Source organism: Akebia trifoliata, chromosome 16, assembly GCF_017979445.1.
Source record: "Akebia trifoliata isolate Shusen 1 chromosome 16, ASM1797944v1, whole genome shotgun sequence".
NCBI classification, from domain to species: domain Eukaryota; kingdom Viridiplantae; phylum Streptophyta; class Magnoliopsida; order Ranunculales; family Lardizabalaceae; genus Akebia; species Akebia trifoliata.
In genome coordinates this window covers 5,809,908-5,828,906 of record NC_141390.1, presented here as the reverse complement: position 1 = coordinate 5,828,906, position 18,999 = coordinate 5,809,908, and the positions used below count along the sequence as shown (strand labels likewise).

General features: G+C 32.5%; 1 protein-coding gene across 1 annotated transcript; it reads left to right on the top strand.

Moving 5' to 3' along the window:
* The first annotated feature begins 863 nt into the window (after positions 1 to 863).
* On the top strand, positions 864 to 17,254 carry LOC147382424 (protein VERNALIZATION 3-like). Its single transcript, XM_086428645.1, has 4 exons — positions 864 to 1,126; positions 1,560 to 1,621; positions 5,940 to 5,980; positions 16,790 to 17,254. Exons 1-4 carry the CDS (start codon positions 926 to 928, stop codon positions 17,014 to 17,016), a joined length of 531 nt encoding a protein of 176 aa, XP_086284771.1. The 5' UTR covers positions 864 to 925; the 3' UTR covers positions 17,017 to 17,254.
* Positions 17,255 to 18,999: the final 1,745 nt, after the last annotated feature.

Genomic DNA, 18,999 nt, shown 5'->3' with positions numbered 1-18,999 from the left:
ACGCGTGTGTGAAGCACCACCTCGAAGTACAGGACCAAACCTTTAAAGATATGACACATAAGATAACTAACTTATATTGCTTCCTCTTATTAGGTATCTTACATTTTCAATTGTGAGGAATGTGGGACTATGCCTTTTCCATAAAAATCTTTAAATTTTCAACTTAAGAAAATCAAAACAAAATCAATAAAAACCATTTTATATTTTAAAAATTCTGACAAAAATAAGGTTGTTGATGTTTTGGTTCATCAAGAAAAATGAAAAGTAGGATTTTCTAAGATATGGAGGTCCTTCGTTGGCAGGGTATATAATTTTTCATTTCTAAAAGTCCATGATTTCTCAAATCCATGTAAATTATGTTTCTTTAATTAAGTTCCACTTGCTTGCTTAACGAAAAAGTAAAAGAAGTATGATTCGTAATTATCTTGGTGAATTAAACTTGTAAAATTGAACATTCTTCAATTGTATATTACAACTTATTTTTTTCACAAATTCAATGAATTTCCTCTCAACATTTTTATAAGAATGTGACTTGTTGAATGGCCTTGCACCATGTCATAAAGATATCAAAAAGAATTATTATGCTTCCAAATCATAAATGATTTCGAATCTTAGGAATCATAGAGCAGGTACAGATATTAAAGTAATGGAATTCCTCCCAATTGATCACTCTATAAACTAGTCCACTGGAATACAAGCACTAAGGCCCACTTAACTTTATAGGGAAAGAGAGAAAATATGTACACATTGTGACTTTCTGGTTTAAAAAAGAAAGTAGATTCTAGTGATGGATCAAAAGCCTAAAAAAATAAAATAAAAAAAGTTAATATATTCTTTCCTACACTATATATAGAGCCTCAATGCCTCCATCTTCCTCAACTACCCCAACAATACTCATTAATTGGATTTCCTTCATTAATCCTCAATGCGTAGAGAGAGCAGGGATCCTTTGGTTATTGGTAGAGTTATAGGGGATGTCATTGACCCTTTTAATAGAACACTACCTATTAGAGTCACTTATGGGACAAGAGAAGTTAACAATGGATGTGAGTTTAGACCCTCAGCTGTTGTGAACCAACCAAGAGTTGAGATTGGAGGTCAAGGCTTAACAACCTTCTACACACTGGTAAGGTTTCAGTTCCGACCCTCTTTGACTATGTCCATGAATATACTTGTGATTTTGATAATTTTTTTGTTATTGGTTTAGTTGATCTAAATTTTTCACAAGAATTACAATTCTCACATGCATATATCTTTGATGCACATGATGTGTCTCTAACAAATCAAAGGTGTTTGTCTAATGGTTATTCTTCCATTGATGAATACTTTTTGATCATTCTTTTATTTATTGATTTTTGAGAAAGATTTTTTAAATTTTAAGTGATTTTTTGAATAAATTAAGATGATGAGATATATCTGAATAATGGGTTTAACTATGGTTGAGACTTTTTGAGTTGAAGATACATATATAGCAGCTCTCATGTATCTTTCCTACTGTAATTATTGTTTCTGTTATACCATCTGTTATTGTGATTTTAAGTGTTTTAGTTGTCTTTCAGATTTTGGTGGACCCGGATGCTCCTAGCCCAAGTGACCCAACTCTCAGGGAATATTTGCATTGGTACTCTCTCTCTCTCTCTCTCTCTCTCTCTCATGTGAAAGATACCTTAAATTTACAAAGTCTTATAAAGATCAGTGGGTAATATATACGTTTGATTGAGAATCTTAAGGAAAATCTTCTCATCTCAGCAACTTGTTTGATGGTGGAGTCTCAAACGATGTTGGAGGCTTGTATTTCCTTTGTTAGTGTTTTGGGCTTTTGTTTCACTGCAAAGGCAGAGATTTTCCTTATCATAGAGAGGATTGATGTGATGGAACTAGCAATCTATTCTTGTTAAATAAAAAATAATTAATTTTAAAAAAATAATAAAAATTAAACACCCTGTAATTGAGATGGGATGGTTAAATTGTTGAAGAAGAAAGCGAATTTGCCCATAACGTACAACTTGACTGTCATCTATTGTTTATGGGGACAAGGACCCCAATCTGTCTCAAACTTTTTTATTTTCTAAAATATATTTACATATTTATTGAGCACTAATGTTTTAGAAATTGAACACATGATTGGATAAAAAATTTGGGATCTAATAATCCTTATTAAATTTGATTGAATACTAATCTCAAACTATATATATATATATATATATATGAGAATACTAACGTCCAAGACTTTATGGAGACGTTAGCATTCTCCAACATTTTTTTTTCCTAATAATATCTCTATTCATTTTATTTTTTAATGAAAATAAATAGAAATATGATGATATTTTACACAATAAATACTTGTTTGTATTGATTATCAAATTATTTATTACAATAAGACATTTAATTCTAATGCTCTTGCATTTATTATGAAAGAGATATGTATTAATTAAATAAATAAGTATTTATTATATAAAAAAACTAATATAACTTTATCTTTTTAATTAAATGACAAAATAAGTAAGAGTATTATTAGAAGAAAAAAAAGTGTTGGAGAATGCTAACATCCCCATAAAATCTTGAATATTAACATTCCCCATATATATATATGTATGAGTAATGATTCTGTTGAAAACCCCCTTGGACACTAATCTCCATCACAAAACTATAGAATCATTTGCATCAGGAAAATGCAAAAAAAATAATAAAAAAAATAAATAAATAAATAAAATAAAATAATAGGGTTATGTGTATCCCCAGGCAAATGATCTATGATTTTGTGATGGGGACATGTGTCCGAGAGGGCATCCTATTATCATGACTATATATACACACACACATGTGTATATTCCTAAAATATCTTTATTCATATTGATAATTAAAAATAATATTCACAAAATACCTAGGATTCACTAATTGACCGATTTTATTACAAAATCCAATTGGACTAAGTCATGCCATTGGTTTAATCCAATTTTCATTCATATGGATGACTTTTTTTTATTCTTATTATTATTATTATTATTATTATTATTATAAGTTTGGAGTTTAGTGAGCCCTTACTAGCTAAACTTTAGAAATGGGAGATATAACAATCAGTAATATTAACAACTATTTGTATCATAAGAATTCATGTACATTATTAAAGGACTTTCCAACCTAACAAAATTAGATGTAGGATTCAAATATATGATTGAAATGGAGGAAAGATACAGGTTTTCGTGGGATTAATTAGGGTTCATATCATCTGTATATTTTACATTTCTTGTTGTATATATGAGACTAATTTTCCTACATTAAAGTACTAAATTGTTATCAATACCTTACTAGAATTCGTGTTAATACAATTAAAGCTAAACAGTCATTGTCGTCATCATCATGATCATCCTTCTTTCAGGACGTATGTATAAGAGATTAACAAACCATTGAGCCAGTCGATCAATTTTAGAGCTAGGGAGGCAACTTTAGAAAGTTAGAAAAACATATAAATCGAGGGAGCGAGTGTATTAAGGTGAATTTTTCTAATTTTGCACGAGGTTGGAGTTTCTCTATCAAACTTTCAATTAATTTAGAAGCCTTGAAGAAAAAAAGATTTTTGAATGAACATTATAGATTTTCTAAGAATTAATAGTGCAAGTTTTTTAGGAAGCCATTTTCTTAGATGACTAGGAGAATTTTTCCATCTCCGCCCTATGTTTCATGGAGGCCATTAATTTTAATTTTTTTATTATAAACTTTTTTGAATAGTGAAGGACATTATATTTTCTTTAAGACAAGTAGTTTCCTATTGACAATGAGTCGTGCTGGGGTGACACAGAATTTACTGCAATTCTCACAATTCTGACGTGGACATGCATAGATAACTGTAGATGATTTTAACTCGTATCGCGAGGAAACACATCTACAATTATGTGCACATCCCACATCAGACTTGTGAGAATCGCAGTAAATTCTTTTTGTCATTCCAACATTTTCCATTGACAATAAAGGGTGTTCTATGATAATGGGCAAATATTTTACAAAATCTATTAAAGAAACAATATCTTTTAATATTTACGAAAATAGTCATAAAGGTTGTTTCATATTTAGCATTAAAACAGTTATATCTTGTATGTTACTATGGTCACATGCATTCGCTATTTACTCATAATTATCTTTCCTATGGACTTATAATCATCTGAAGGGCATAAAGGTAAAATCCATCAATTTGTCCGTACAAAAATGATACATCATAGATTTGTTTTTCTAGAAAGAAAATTATCAAATTAGATATATGACCATTTTTATAAATATTAAAAGAGTCGTGATAATCTTACCTCCCTCTGAAATACGCCTCCGTCATAAAATCGAAGATCATTTACTTCGGGATACATAAAAAAAAAGATTTATGAATCTATGTATCCCTAGATAAATGATCTACGATTCTATAATTGGAGGCATGAGACCATATGTCAGAGGTTCGTCACGAAATCATTATTCATATTAAATTAATTTCATAATTTTAAGAAGATACAGGGCTGTTTTAGTAATTTTCCCAACAAAAAGAAAAGGTGAAACCTAAAACGTATCCCTCTAATCCAATGGAAAGGGAATATGTAATTCTAGATTTGATGACTAATTAAATCTCATACCAAATCCATTTTATCTTTGAGATTCGCATCAAATCATAATCATCATCCCAAAAGATAGTTTGGCTGAACGTATCGTATGCTTACAATCAATTCTAAAGTTAAGTATATTTTTATTGAGATACGCATCAGATTTAATAAAAATATAACAGACCCACTGCATGGCTTTGGAATCAAAACCTCCGTAAGCATATCTGGCTGCGGACGTGTCAGGCATATTGTAACATTTTTCAAAATTTTTAATAATAATTATCATTTATCTTATAATTGTAATATTTATTGGTTAATACATATACTGAGTTGACTCATCTCACCTACTCACACCTTATAAGCATATTTAATATTATATATATGGGTAGCGATCAATGGCCAACAGTTTGGCAAACATTTTGGCAAACACATTTTTCAAAACATGGGTTAGAGGTCTTGGAATGGGCTGATTTTTGGTGAGGATGATCTCTACGGCGAGGAGATCATCCTCACCAAAAGTCAGCCCATTCCAAAACTTCTAACCCATGTTCACAAGCTGAAAAATTGTGGACCGTCCATTTTTTGTAAACTGTTTTTGATGGGGTTAAAAGTTTTGGAATGGGCTGATTTTTGGTGATGATGATCTCCTCACCGTAGAGATCATTCTCACCAAAAATCAGTCCATTCCAAAACCTCTAACTCATGTTTTGAAAAATGTTTTGTCAAAAAGTTTGCTAAAAAGTTTGCCATTGAACGCTACCCTATATATATATATAAATTTTTTTCTCAATATAAAGAGAATTATTAGGTTTCGGAAATAAAGTTTGTAGAAAATATATATAATAAATATTTAAATTAATAAAAATAATAATTAACTATTTCAAAAAACATAAATCCATTGGACTTGGTTGAATTTTTATTAACTCGTGTGATATTTTGAAAATATCAAATGAGTCAACTAAAATCTTGAATAATTCCCAAATCAAGATTTGCCATTAACAAAAATTCTAATCTAAACATTTAAAATTATTAAAAATATATTCTCTCTATCTAACAAATAGCTCTTTCTATTCAATACATGTGAGGTCATGCCAATAGGTTATTAGCTTAGCATTTATATTTTGAATAAATATAACTGATCTCATTACTTTTTATTTATGAGATCATCACTTTAAAATTCAAATTCTTGTGATCTCTCTCTCTCTCTCTCTCTTTTAAAATAATAAATCTTTATTCAAATGTGATTGTGATGGACGATTGACATTGATCATCTCACAGAGTTACCTCCAAAATTATTACATGAGACGAGCTTTAAAACCATCTGACTCATTGTGTTTGGCTTTTTTTTTTTTCATATAGGTTGGTAACAGATATTCCAGCAACAACGGGGGCAAATTTTGGTTAGTATATTAACTACAATGTTTTTAATTTTAAATTTTCAAGAGTTGCACCAACGTGATAGTACTTTAATGGTTTTATAACATAATAGCTTTTAAATGGATTATTAATAGATTAATAAAAAATAAAAAAATCTAAATGTACAAAAACCCTCTTAATCAAGCTAACTTGTTGAGTTTAGTTAATTGGCTTTTGATGAATTCTTGGTCTACATGCAAGGAGGATAGAGAAATTGCTTGAAACTCATGATCTTATGTAATATAAAGCATGGAAACACATAAACTGATCAAGAGAGAGATATTACTTGACAATCTTGATCAAATTTAATTACAAAAAAACACACATCTAAATATCTAACAAAACAAATCAAATATTTGACATGCAATATCATCATCAAAGTCTTATTGTAAATTATTTGACTCTTTTATATATATATATATAAAAGAGTGAAATACAAATAAAAATATCTCATTAAAAAAATGAAATAAATGTATTATTTTGGATTGTCATAAACATTAGACATCCAACAATATTAGAAAGTGAAAAAAAGTTAATAGTACATGAACGTGTCTCCTACAACTACACTAAAGACTTTTCGAGTGGAATCACAAATTTATCGAGTTGGCTCAAAAGTTTACCAAGTCAGATCCTAATAACTCATCCCCTTGTCGTCTTTCTAATATTTTGATCCATTGTAGTTGTTAGGACCAATGGTTATCTTAGAATATGCCACGTGGAAAGAGCTGTCCAATCATTTGAGTTGATATGGGTATGAGTATAGGTATGGGAGAGAGAGTGTGTAGGCATGCCCTTATCGCTGTCAGTGTAGCAGCTTTACGAGGCCTTTGGGACGACTCAGTCCTCGACACCATGAGTGATGGTTGGGTCCCTCGTGATCTATAATGTCAGTTAAATGCTTACGTCAGATATGATGCAATGATGGAAAGTACACCAAGAAACCATCTGGACCCACTGTAGAATATTTCCGCACAGAATATTTCCTTACAAGGAATGGTTATGATGACAATCATGTCGGGTCGCTTTGCTGTCCAACTTAAAACGCTTAAACACGTGGGCCCACTAGGTGTGCCCAATCACCTTAATTTGACGTATTTTATCTGCGTTCATCTTAAATCCACACCGTTAGATTAACATTTCGATTTAGTTGAATCATACCACTTTTCCCTATTGGGGTGACAATGAAAAACACGAATCGTGATAAGAAAGAGATAGGGTATACTTGATTACATATAAAATTAGTTGTGAAATGCATTTTTCATTTTTTTTGAATTTTAATAGTCAGTGTCATGTGTTTTCCATGAGTCACTTGAGCTCAATCCAGTCTTTTATACTCCATATGTTCTATTATATATCTTTGGAACGAGGCTTTGATGATTATTTTTTTTTAATATAACAACCAATTAGATCATCTAGAAGTAATTATTAAACATTGTGGACTAATTAATCCTAACGGAAAGTTCTAGTACTTAAACTTGGAGTAATTTGTTGTTGATTATCTTTGTAGAATTGTGACAAACATCAACAAGTCTATGAATTCTTCAAATAACTTTTCCTTTCAAATAACGAACTTTTTCTTGATTGTTGTCTCCTTATTAGAGGATCAGTGGTGTGAGGGATGTTTTGGATCTTCTACTCCTCGAGTTTCGTATTAAAATTAATACGATTCTCCAATCTTCTTCTCTGATGATCTTTTGAATTTTCAATCATCTTATCTAGTGAAGCTTCCTTTTCTAAATCGTTTTCTTTGTTCTTTTTTACCTGAAAAGATATTAGTATGGTATTGGCTAAGGAGCCTCTAACGATCAAGTTAAAACTTGATAAAAATTGTAGAACAAGAAGAAAATAAGAGTACTAGTGTTATGTGTGACATATAGTTTGTGCCTTAGGTTTGAATAAGATATGTCTTCCTAGTTATAGAGTGAGATCTTTAATGAGGGGGTAGTAGACTCAGTTGTAATCACTCATTCATTTTGTCTAACATTTATGATAATAAAAGTCCATGATGTTTTGATGATAATGAAAATCCAATCCTCATGATTTTTGTAATCTACATGAGGAGTAGCCTTAAATATATAATTGCACAAACTCGATGACTATTTAGTTTTTTGAGTGATTCAGTCAAGTTATGTGTTTTCAACTGTTTTGGGCACCATGTGTGTTTTACCTTGGCGGTAGAGCATATTGTAATGACCTTTGTTACTTGGATAACTTTATGGTGACTAGTTATAGTACTTTCTATGTTACTACTTGGGTGGTTTTATACAATTCCCTCAGTGTATCATTCTCTTTAGAGTAATTTTCAAAAATAGGAGGAGGAAGAGTGGTAGAAACAATAGTATTATCAATTACTAAGAAAGAACAAGATCAAAAGTAAGAACATGAGTGGGAGAAAAGTAGTAGTAATAGCTATTGAGTAAGAAAAGAAGAAGTAGTAGCATCAACTATAGAACCAAAGTAGGAAAAGAAGTGATCTCATCAATTATTGGGCAAGTGCAAGAGAAGGAGAATAAGCAGTAGTAGTTGCTGCTAACAAAACTTTGTTGAATCACTTTAAGTGTTTGAGAAAAAAAGTCTACTCCCATTAACACCATCTATTGGTAAGAACAAGAGAATGAGAAGAAGCAGTAGTAGCTATTGTTGCTAACAAAACTTAATTGACTTACTTTAAGTGTTTAAGAAAAGGGTTGACTCCCGCCCTAGAGGAATATTGAACTACTTATGATATATGAGATAGTGATCAATTCCCATATGGAGGTGGAACCACCTTAAAAGACTAAACCATCTCCGAATTGGAGATAGGAGTTTGGTTTCCATAATGAGGTTGATTCACCAACATGAATCATGATGATGGGTTGACCATGGTAGCTGAACCACCTAGATGTAATAGATAAATGAGGCGGGTCGACCAAGGAAGCTGAATCACTTGAAGGAACAAATAGAGGCTAAGGTGGCCGAACCACTTTGAGGGAACAAGAAAGGGATCTGCCAAGGTAGTCAAACCATTTACAGAGAATAATAGGGGGGGGGGTCAACCAAAGATGCTGATCCATCAATATTTTTGAATCTGGTTTACAAGTTAGACCAAATAATAATATATTTGATTGCCTTGATTGAGTAATTTTGCTGATCCTTGGGAATGGAATATTTTTTGTTCCTACAATGCCCTTTCTTAGGACTTTTGATTTTGATGAGATCCAAGGTTCTAAGAATAACTTTTATTCCTTGAAATTAACAAATGGTAAGCTTAGCATTTTTTTGATCTTTTTGAGTCGATGGTTTCTCTTATGCAACAAGCCTCACACAACTCATTTAAGATGACGTTTGAATATTTGATCGTTGACTTACCATCAACCTTTTGAGTTGGGAGTTGCCTTGATGAGACTATCGTTGTTCTTCTCACCGGAGTTAATAATAATCTTAGTTTTACCTTACTTGTGGGGCAAGTAGGGGATCGAACCCAAGAGAAAGGAGGAATAGAGCTAAGCTAAGAAGATAAAATTCAAATTAACTAAAAGGAATTAAAACTGTTTTTCTTTGTATTTTTGAACTTATAAGAAGATGTAAAATTGCTAGAAAATAAACTAAAGTAAATGAAATTAAAAGCAAGTAAACTTATGAATTAAAACACCATTGGAGGTGGATCTACCTAAAACATGTTAATGAGCAATTTCTAGTCTCTAGCCTTTTTATAACTCAATCATAAGGACTTGGTGTTAGCTCCTTAGATCGGAAAGTTTTGCAATTAAAATGAAATAAAGGAATAAAAATAAAGTAGAATTTCTTGAGAACTTTTTACTACAAATTATCTAATTTAAGCATACTTTATCTTGATCTAATCTAAGCATAAAGTATCTATATTAAGAATAAAATGTGCAAGAAACTTAAAGAGAATTCATAAGCATTTTAAATAAAAGAAAGGCATAAAATTAAAATAACACAAGAACTTGCTCTAGGCTTTTCCACTCTCCAATGGAGGGGAACTTAGCCTAATGTCATTGCAAGAGAGGGAAGACAAGAGATGAAAGAACTTTTCTTCATTTCATGGAGAAAATTACAACTTCTTCTTCTTCTACTTCTTACAAGACTAGTTAACCAAAAGAAAATAACTAGAAAATGAAAATACAAAAAATAAGAGAATAGGCAAAGAGCCTTAGATTAAAGGAGTCTTGGATAAGAGAACCAAGATGGGACCCTTTCTCTAGAAATGAAGGCTCTATTTATAGAGAAAAATGTGTGTAGAAGAGTCTAAAAGTAGCCTCCACTTTTCTTTGCACAAAAAGACAAAAGAGGAGAATATGAGTTAAGGATTAGGGCATTCCAAAAGATTAGGGCATTCCAAAGTGTTAGGGCATTCCAAAGTGGGCCCAAATGCTTTTGCCTTGAGATTTTGATTCCAAATTGTTGATTTTCTGCACAAGAAACACACGTAATTAGATTTATCTAGTAAATGAATTTATTTATATATAATTAAGCCTAATTAACATGCAACGTGGTGGTTTGAGGCTTATCATGATTATTATCTTAATATAGGGAAATAGGTACAAAAATCAAGATAAATATCCAGAAAATGTGCGTATAATTGAGTGTTTGGAGACACTTATCATGCCTCAACATGACTTAATTAATGTAGAGTATCAACTCTTAGAGTTATACCTAATATCATGTCAACTCTTCGAGTGGGGGGTGCCCCTATGCAGCTCAGTTAAGAGTGGAATTCAAATTCTTGATGGTAGACTAGGTATCATGCCGACTCTCTGAGTTGGGAGTTGACGACTCCATGCAACTTGGTTTAGAGTGAAAGCTCTTAGTCATAGAGCGAACTCTTGCAAATATCTTTGATTTATTAAATTTTGGATCATGGTTCTCAAAGACTTACAATCTTTGGTACGGTGCCCATGGTCTTTGTGGAAAGTAAATCTCTTCGTTACATCCTTCATAGAAGGATTTGAGAACATTGGCCTTGGCCATCTGATGAAGGGCTTGTTTTGAATCCGCTAGAAAATGCGATCAAAAGAATCATTGAGTAAATTATAAATTTGAGCACCTTCTAGTCTCGATTTTTCCCATTCTTTTAGTTCATCCCCTTAGTTCTAGTTTGATAACCCATTTTTGCCCTTGGTTGGATGTCTTACTTGTTGTTTGAAGAATGGATGCATTAGTTGGAGCCGTGCTTAACTTGTCCTCCTCCAACTTTGTATATTTCTTTTCCTTCAAAAGGAGATCTTCTATCTTATTTGGGTTACTTTTCATCAGAGAATCGTATAACTTTAAGTTATTGGACAACAATTTACGATAAGTGATGATGGTAGTACGATCATCTAAATTTTTGATCTAAAGAAAATCTATCTTGAAGCGATGAATGTATTCCTTTATAATTTCTCTAGTTTTCTTATTGAGATTGAATAAGGACCCACTTCTTTCTATTGCCAACTACTTCCCATAAATTGTACTACGAAATTCATGTAGAGACCAGAAACTGTTGATTGACTTTGGAATGAGTTTATGGAACTATGCTACAGTTGCTCTATGCAAGCTTAAGGGAAGCTCTTAGTAGAGAAGAGCATCATTCCCTTTTTCAAGATCCATTACTTGTTTGTAATGGTAAATATACTTCATCAGATCAACAAATTCGTTGTAGAGGTTGAACTTGGGAATATAGTACTTTTGAGGTAGCTCTTTAGCCATAATTGATTGTCCATCGAGTAATTTGCTCAGTTGACTTTCTATTGCTATGTACCACCAAAATATTGAGTTCTTTTTATTTTTTTACCATGGTTTCTAGTTCGTTATGATTAATGAACTTGCTATTGTTTTATCTAGCTTCTGATTGTTCTTTACCTTGGTGATTTTACTTTTTTATTCTTTTTCTCCATCTCGCTCTACATTCATGATTGGTTTGTTCACGTTTTCTTGGGGTAGAGAATTCTTCCCTTTTTGTTGTGCATCTCGGTTAGGCGCATTGGCTGTGTCTCGAGGGTATTCTACCCCAAATCGTTAAGTTGGATTTGTAATAGTACATTTTCTTGGCATAAAGTTGTCACCATTTCTTGTTGTTCTTTCATTTGAGTTTGTATTCTTTGGAGTTGATGTTGGAAAATTTGAAGGATCTCTACCTGGGTTTAAGACTGGTTGAAGGTACCAACCATAAGGAAAGATGTTGAAGAATGAGATCTTGAATAGTGGTTCTAGTTGTGTGAGGTAACCTAAAAAGGATGTCTTGCTAGTTTGATTTTAGCTAAAAAGATAGCTACCTTGTTAGGGTCTAAAAATCTTCTTAGCTGAGAGTGCTACTTTTCAAACCAACCTCTAGGTTAATCGTGCATGGTGTATGCAGTGTGTGTTGTGAGTTTCCCTGAAGGCTTTTAATGGAGAGCATGATATATTATAGTTTTTTTTTTTGTAAAGGTTGGTGGTAAAAAAGGATTTTGATTAGTGGGAACTTTGGGTTTTTCTTTCGTTTCCCATGGACGATGCCAAAAAATTTGGGGATTTTTTAGATCTCTTACTCATTGAGACGTGTATTATAATTAATGCGATTCACTAACGATCTTTTGAATTTCTAATCATCTTTTTTGGTGAGCCTATATTTTCTAGATTGTCTTCTTTGTTCACCTTTACTTGAAAATACACTGTTGTGTGTCGGCCAAGTAGCTTTTGATGATAAAGTTAGTACTTGATGAAAATTACAAAACAAGAAGAAAATAGAACACTAGAGTTGTGTGTGATTTATGCGTTGGCTTTGAGTGAGAAACGCCTATTTATTTATAGAGTAGGGTCTTTAATGGGGATAGTAAACTCAATTGTAATCGCTCACCCATGTTGTTTTTCATTTATGGTAATAAAAACCCATGATGATTTGATGATAATGAATACCTACTACTCATGATTCTTGTAACCAATATGATAAGTGACCTTAAATTTGTAATTATTACAACTCAGTGACTATTTAATTCCTTGAGTTAACTTAGTCGATTTATGTGTCTGCAACTCTTTCGGGCACTATGTGTGTTTTACTTTGGCGATAGAATATGTTGTAATGACTTTTGTTATTTGGGTAATTTTATGTTGACTAGTTATAGTACTTTATTATGTTGCTACTTTGGAAGCTTTACACAATTCCCTTAGTATCTCAATCTCCTTAGAGTAATTTCAAAAAAGTAGGGGTAGGATTAGTGATGACAACAGTGGTATAATCAGTTACTGAGCAAGAATAGGAGTAGGAGAAGGAAAAGAAGTAGTAGAATTAGCCACCGAGTAGGATAAAGAGAAGAAGCAGTAACATAAGCTATTGAGCAAGAGTAAGAGAAATAGAATAAACAGTAGTAGTTGTTGCTGCTGACAGAACTTAGTTGAATCATTTTAGGTGTTTGAGAGAAGGGTTGGCTTTCTCGGGGGAGGCTAAACCATCAATGATATACGAAAGAGGGGTTAACTCCCATACGGAGGCCGAACCACCTGCGGATTGGAGAGAGGGGTTGACTCCCAAAAGGAAGCCAAACATCTGTGGATTGGAGATGGAGGGTCGACTATAGGGAGGTTGAATTACCTAAACGAATAATGATAAGGGGTCGACTATGGTAGTCGAAACACCTAGATCTAACATGGAGATGAGAGGGTTGGCCAAGGAGGCTGAACCACCTTGAGGGAATAAATAGAGGGGTTGGTCAATGTGAATGAACGACTTTGAGGGAGCAAGAGATGGGTTGGCCATGGTAGTCGAACTACTTAGAGAGAATGATAAAGGGGGGTCAACCAAAGAGGTCGATTTGCCTACATTTTCAAATCAGGTTTACGAGTTGGATTGGATTAGAACGGATCTGATTGCCTTGATTTAGTAATTTTAGTAATCCTACAAAGGGGATATTTTTGGTTCTACAAGCGGTACTTTTCAAAGAGCCTTCAATGCATAAGTCAGTAACTGTTAGAGAAGAACTTTAAATCCTAAAGGAAGGATAACTTCTTGTGATCTTTCTTTTGCTACTTATAGAGTTTCTTTTTACAAATCCTAAATTAGCAGTTTCCTTAGGTCACTACTCTTCCATAGGGGTGTCAATGGATAGTTGAAAATTTGAATTTGAAAATTCAAATCCTAAGTATTTATTTTCTTCCTCAAGACTTCAACACGTCTCCTTTATCTACTTTCACTCTACACCATGGTTTTAAAACTCGGTTTCATGTCTTGTCTCATTTAGGCCCGATATTGAGTCGTCTCGGATGAGTTTTTTGATACGTTTGAGACGTCTTTTTCAAAATATCAAAAAATTGAACGTGAGGTATTAAATCTCTATAAAAAAAGTGACTTGTGAGTTGGTCTCGTTCAGCTCTGATACGTCGTTAACTCGGGTGATACGTCTCGGTCTCAGATGAGTTTTATAACCATGCTTTACACGCCATCTATGGTTTGGGGATGAGAGCTACTATGCCAGTCTTCTTCTTCGGTGACTTCGGTCGCATCATTTCATTTCCAAGTAAGAGCTCTCTCTCTCAAATCGAGTTTCTCCATCTATGTCTTCTCCAAGTTATCGAAAATGGTGGATGTGGTGTGTAAAGGCAAGAGCTCATGGCAGACAAGAGGTTTGAGGTTGAAGATGGGTTTGAGAAAAATCATGGGGTTTTGATAATGATGAAGGCTAGGTTTTTTATTTTTTTAATTTTCTTTTTAGTTTTTATAGTGGATCTTGATTGAAGATGAATGATAGTTGGATTTGGAGGATTTTTCTGGTTTTGATGATGAAATTGAAAGAGTTGTGTGGATTCGAGAAAAATCATGGATTTTGATACATGATGAAGGCTAGGTTTTTATTTTTTATAGTGGATTTTGATTGAAGATAAATGATAGTTGGATTTGGGGGATTTCCACTTATTTATTTTTCTTATGAATGGATCTGAGAAAAAACAAGTTTCTCATATAGGATGAAGACATTTTATTTTTTAGTACATCTTGATTGAAGTTGAATAATGGCTGGATTTGTAGAAAAAAATCATTTTTTTTTCTCCATGGGATATTTGATATCAATTCGGATATTATCCGACATCCTATAGGATAATCAGATTCGAATTCGGATAGAATTTTAGAGTATCCGACGGATTTGGATTCGAAATTGGATATGAGATAATTTTTTTCGGATTTGGATACAAATATAGCTGTAGCCGAACCAATAGTTATCAGTTGACAGCCCACTTTTCAAGATCATCCATAAGATCTCAAGAATTCACTTATTTCCTTATCCAAAGTTTTTGGCCACTAAGTACATTTCAAATTTAGTAAGTTTCCTTTTTTCGCTTACTACTCACCATGGTGCACTTAGTATGTTTTTTTGTTGGATTACTATATTTGGTGTGACTTGGAAGTCATTAGCATCATGTCTTAGTATATGCGTCATGAACCATTGTGTCAAAACGTGTTAGTACAATTACAACTCTGAAAGTGGCTCAATGAATTTTATGAAATTTGACAGCGCAAGGCCGCCAAATTTGGGCTTTTTTTCACATTGTGTACACATGCCTCCAGTGCAACTTTCTTATCCTCCATTCTTAATAAGGGGACTTTATCTCATCCTGAATGGTTCATTGGGATTTGAGGTTAGTTACTTTCAAGTAGGAACTAAGGCCTAAGTCGACTAAGCTTGGCCCTAACAGGCTCGGACCTGACTCGGGTTGGGTTTGGGCCAAATAAAATGATTTAAATTCATTACTTTTAACGAAAAAAATTGTATTTTTCAAATTTTTGTGTGTGCATGTTTGAAGACTATCCAATTGAAGTTGAGATTAATGTTTAATTAACCTATAAAGGTTATAGATGAGAGTTAAATTGTAATTAGACAAATATATTTTACTTTTGTTTGAAAAATATTTTTCTAATTAAATATATTATAAATATTTCTACAAGATTAAATAGTGGGTTGGGCCGGGTTGGGACTATAAGGTCCTAGCCCAACCCGAATTTAACTAGTTGAAAATAATTAAGCCCTACCCTACCTTTGCGGGCTCGATGTGAAGGTCCTAGCCCTTATTTTGTCGGGCGGGCTAGCTGGGCCAGAGGGCTCAATTAACACCCCTAACTACAACCTGTTTTCTTTACAAGTTGCGCTAACTCCTTATGGCCTCATGTTAACTCTTTATTCCCCCTGGACCAACCCAAAGCTGAATCAAGCCCATAGTCACATAATCTCATGATCAACAACCCAAAATCATAGTTCTCTCCTTACCTTTGTTTCAGCCTTTGGGGTGGGGGGGCGGTAACACTAGTAAGACATTATTATTATTATTATTAATAAAAAAAAAAAAAAACAAGCACAGAGGTATTTGGAACAGATATAAAGGAACAAAGATATTTAGAAATATATAGATATAAAGGAAAACTCATAGAAAGAATTTGTGGTTCTATATAGAATTAAACAGTGAAATAAAATTCATCTTGTCAACCCTAGTAGTAATTAACAACGACAATGAAAATTTTGCCAAGAATGCGTAGAGGTGACAAAAGGTTGGATGATTCATTTTAATGTCTCAAATATCTTATTGGTTGAAGTTCAAGTTTTCAAAACGCACTCACATGCTATGTTGGTATAGATCTTCTACTTTTTTTTTTAATTAATTCCCCAATTCGAAAGAATTTTTTTTCCTTAAGTAGTTATGTGTAATGTTGTAAATTATATATGTTAATTTAATGATGTGATAGTCACATAATCAATTGATCTAGACTATATAATTGTTGTTAGGCATTGTTGGAATCATGCGATGAAACGAAAAATATAATTATTTATGAGCCTTATTTTGTTACATTTTAGGGCAAGAGATCGTATGTTACGAGAACCCACGACCAACGATCGGGATTCATCGATTTGTTTTTGTGATATTCGAACAACTTGGGAGACAAACTGTTTATGCTCCGGGCTGGCGTCAAAATTTTATCACCAGGGATTTCGCTGAGCTTTATAACCTTGGATTACCAGTCGCTGCCGTTTATTTTAATTGCCAGAGGGAGAACGGCTCTGGTGGAAGAAGAAGAACGTAGATATACGAAGATAAATATAATGTATCTTCTTATCAATTACACTTACTATTAGTATTGTCTCTTATAATGCATGAAGGTAAGATTTATATATTAATGTAATACATCTTAATGACATATATATAATATGGTGGACAAATATTTAAGATATGATATGGGAGCATCAATACTTCTATTGTAAAGCAATTAATATTTTACCATTACTGTAACAAGTAAAATTCATAGTATTTTGGATCTTTAATTTATGAGGTTATTTAAATCTTTTATTTATACTTAAAGTTATAATTAATTAGAAATAGAGACCTAGTAAAGTTCTTATTGTTCGTCAAAGATTTTATATATAAGAGTGTGCCTTTTTCTATATATATCCATGAGATTTGTACCATTATTTGTTATAAATAATATGATAATTTATTTCATTCATAATGTTTGGATACATATGGACTAATAATTATCCATTGAGCACGAGAGAGATGATCAATAAGGTATAAGATATTGTAAGGTCCTCAGGTTATAATGTAGGTTGGCTAATTATTGACTTCGGGCTGATACATAACAATTCGCTAACCGATTTCTCACAACTATAAATGAATTTCAAAACTTATGTATTTACCATAATGTTATAGTGGTCCTGGTAAATGAGTTGTTGTAGTGGGGATTCCATATGCAACATTTTGTTAGAAGTCTACGATTTTTTGAGAGAGCTAGAAATTATTTGACTTGAAATGTTTCAAGCACCTCATTTGAGAGGCATCCATGTGTAACTTCTTTTCTTAATCGTAATGGTTTTAGAGATGAAAGTCTTGGAAGAATCCATCGTCGATGAGGTTGGGCGGTAGAAACATTCACTAGATGGAGTATCTTCTGGGGAAAATAATATACTTTCAAAAGTCAATTTTTTTACCTTTGTGATGGATTTTACGACATTAGAGGGATCAAAGTCCCATTCCCTTTGTGAGCCGCTGTTATACATCATGTTGGCCCATGAGATCACATATCTTTTTGTCTGGAAATTATACACTTTCCTAGACGATTAGAACCTCATGGGCAATCAAGATGGTTAGAATGAAGATTAAAATGAAATGGAAATATCATAAGAAGAAGAAGAAGAAAAGATTGACAAAAAGCTGAAACTTGTTAATAGAGATTTCCCAATCGTTAATATATATATAGTGATTTCAGAGTCGATATAATTCAGTTACTTGTCTTTTTCAAAATTTTGAAATCCCTCTATTTTGATTTATTTCTGAAGGCCTCCCTCTATGATTCTATAAATAGAGGAAGCCTATTTCAGTTGAGGGAGAGAAAAAAAATCGGAGAAAGAGTTTATGTAATTTTGCTTAGAAGTTTATTTGAAGGGATTTTGGATTTCTTGCAAGATTGAGTAAATCCAATTTAATTGGTAAGTTTGAGTATAAATTATCTTCTTACTTTGATTTCTAGCAACTTAATTTATCTTAGATTACTATTATTAGAGTCTTAATTTGAATCAATTTTGATTTCTCTTTGAAATTAGGTTAGAATTATTGAATTTGAAGTAGATTTAACCACCTCACTACTTGTGAGATTGGATTCGTGATCCTTTCTCTTTGTAAGATGGAAGAATTTTTCGATGTCCCACATCAATGGTTGTCTCGAGATGGCCTTGAAATTTTCCCAAATTAAGTTGTAACCTTAAATTTGTCCCAAAGAAATCTAAGAACCAAAGTTGGGAGAACAAAAATGGTGTTTTCATTGAGATATCCTGGTTGTGATTGTTTTCATTTTGAATTTTCTTCATTTTCTCTTAATTTATGTTCAATTTCAACAAATTGAGCTTATAATTATGTTGTTTTGATTTCAATTATGTTATTGATGAATTAAAACTTATAATTTGTTCACTATCATATTTTTAGTTCTAATACCTTTTCTTCTCTAATTGATATTGCTTTGGCTATGTTATGCTCTATTTTTTATATATTCATTTTCACTCATTTTTGAAGCAAA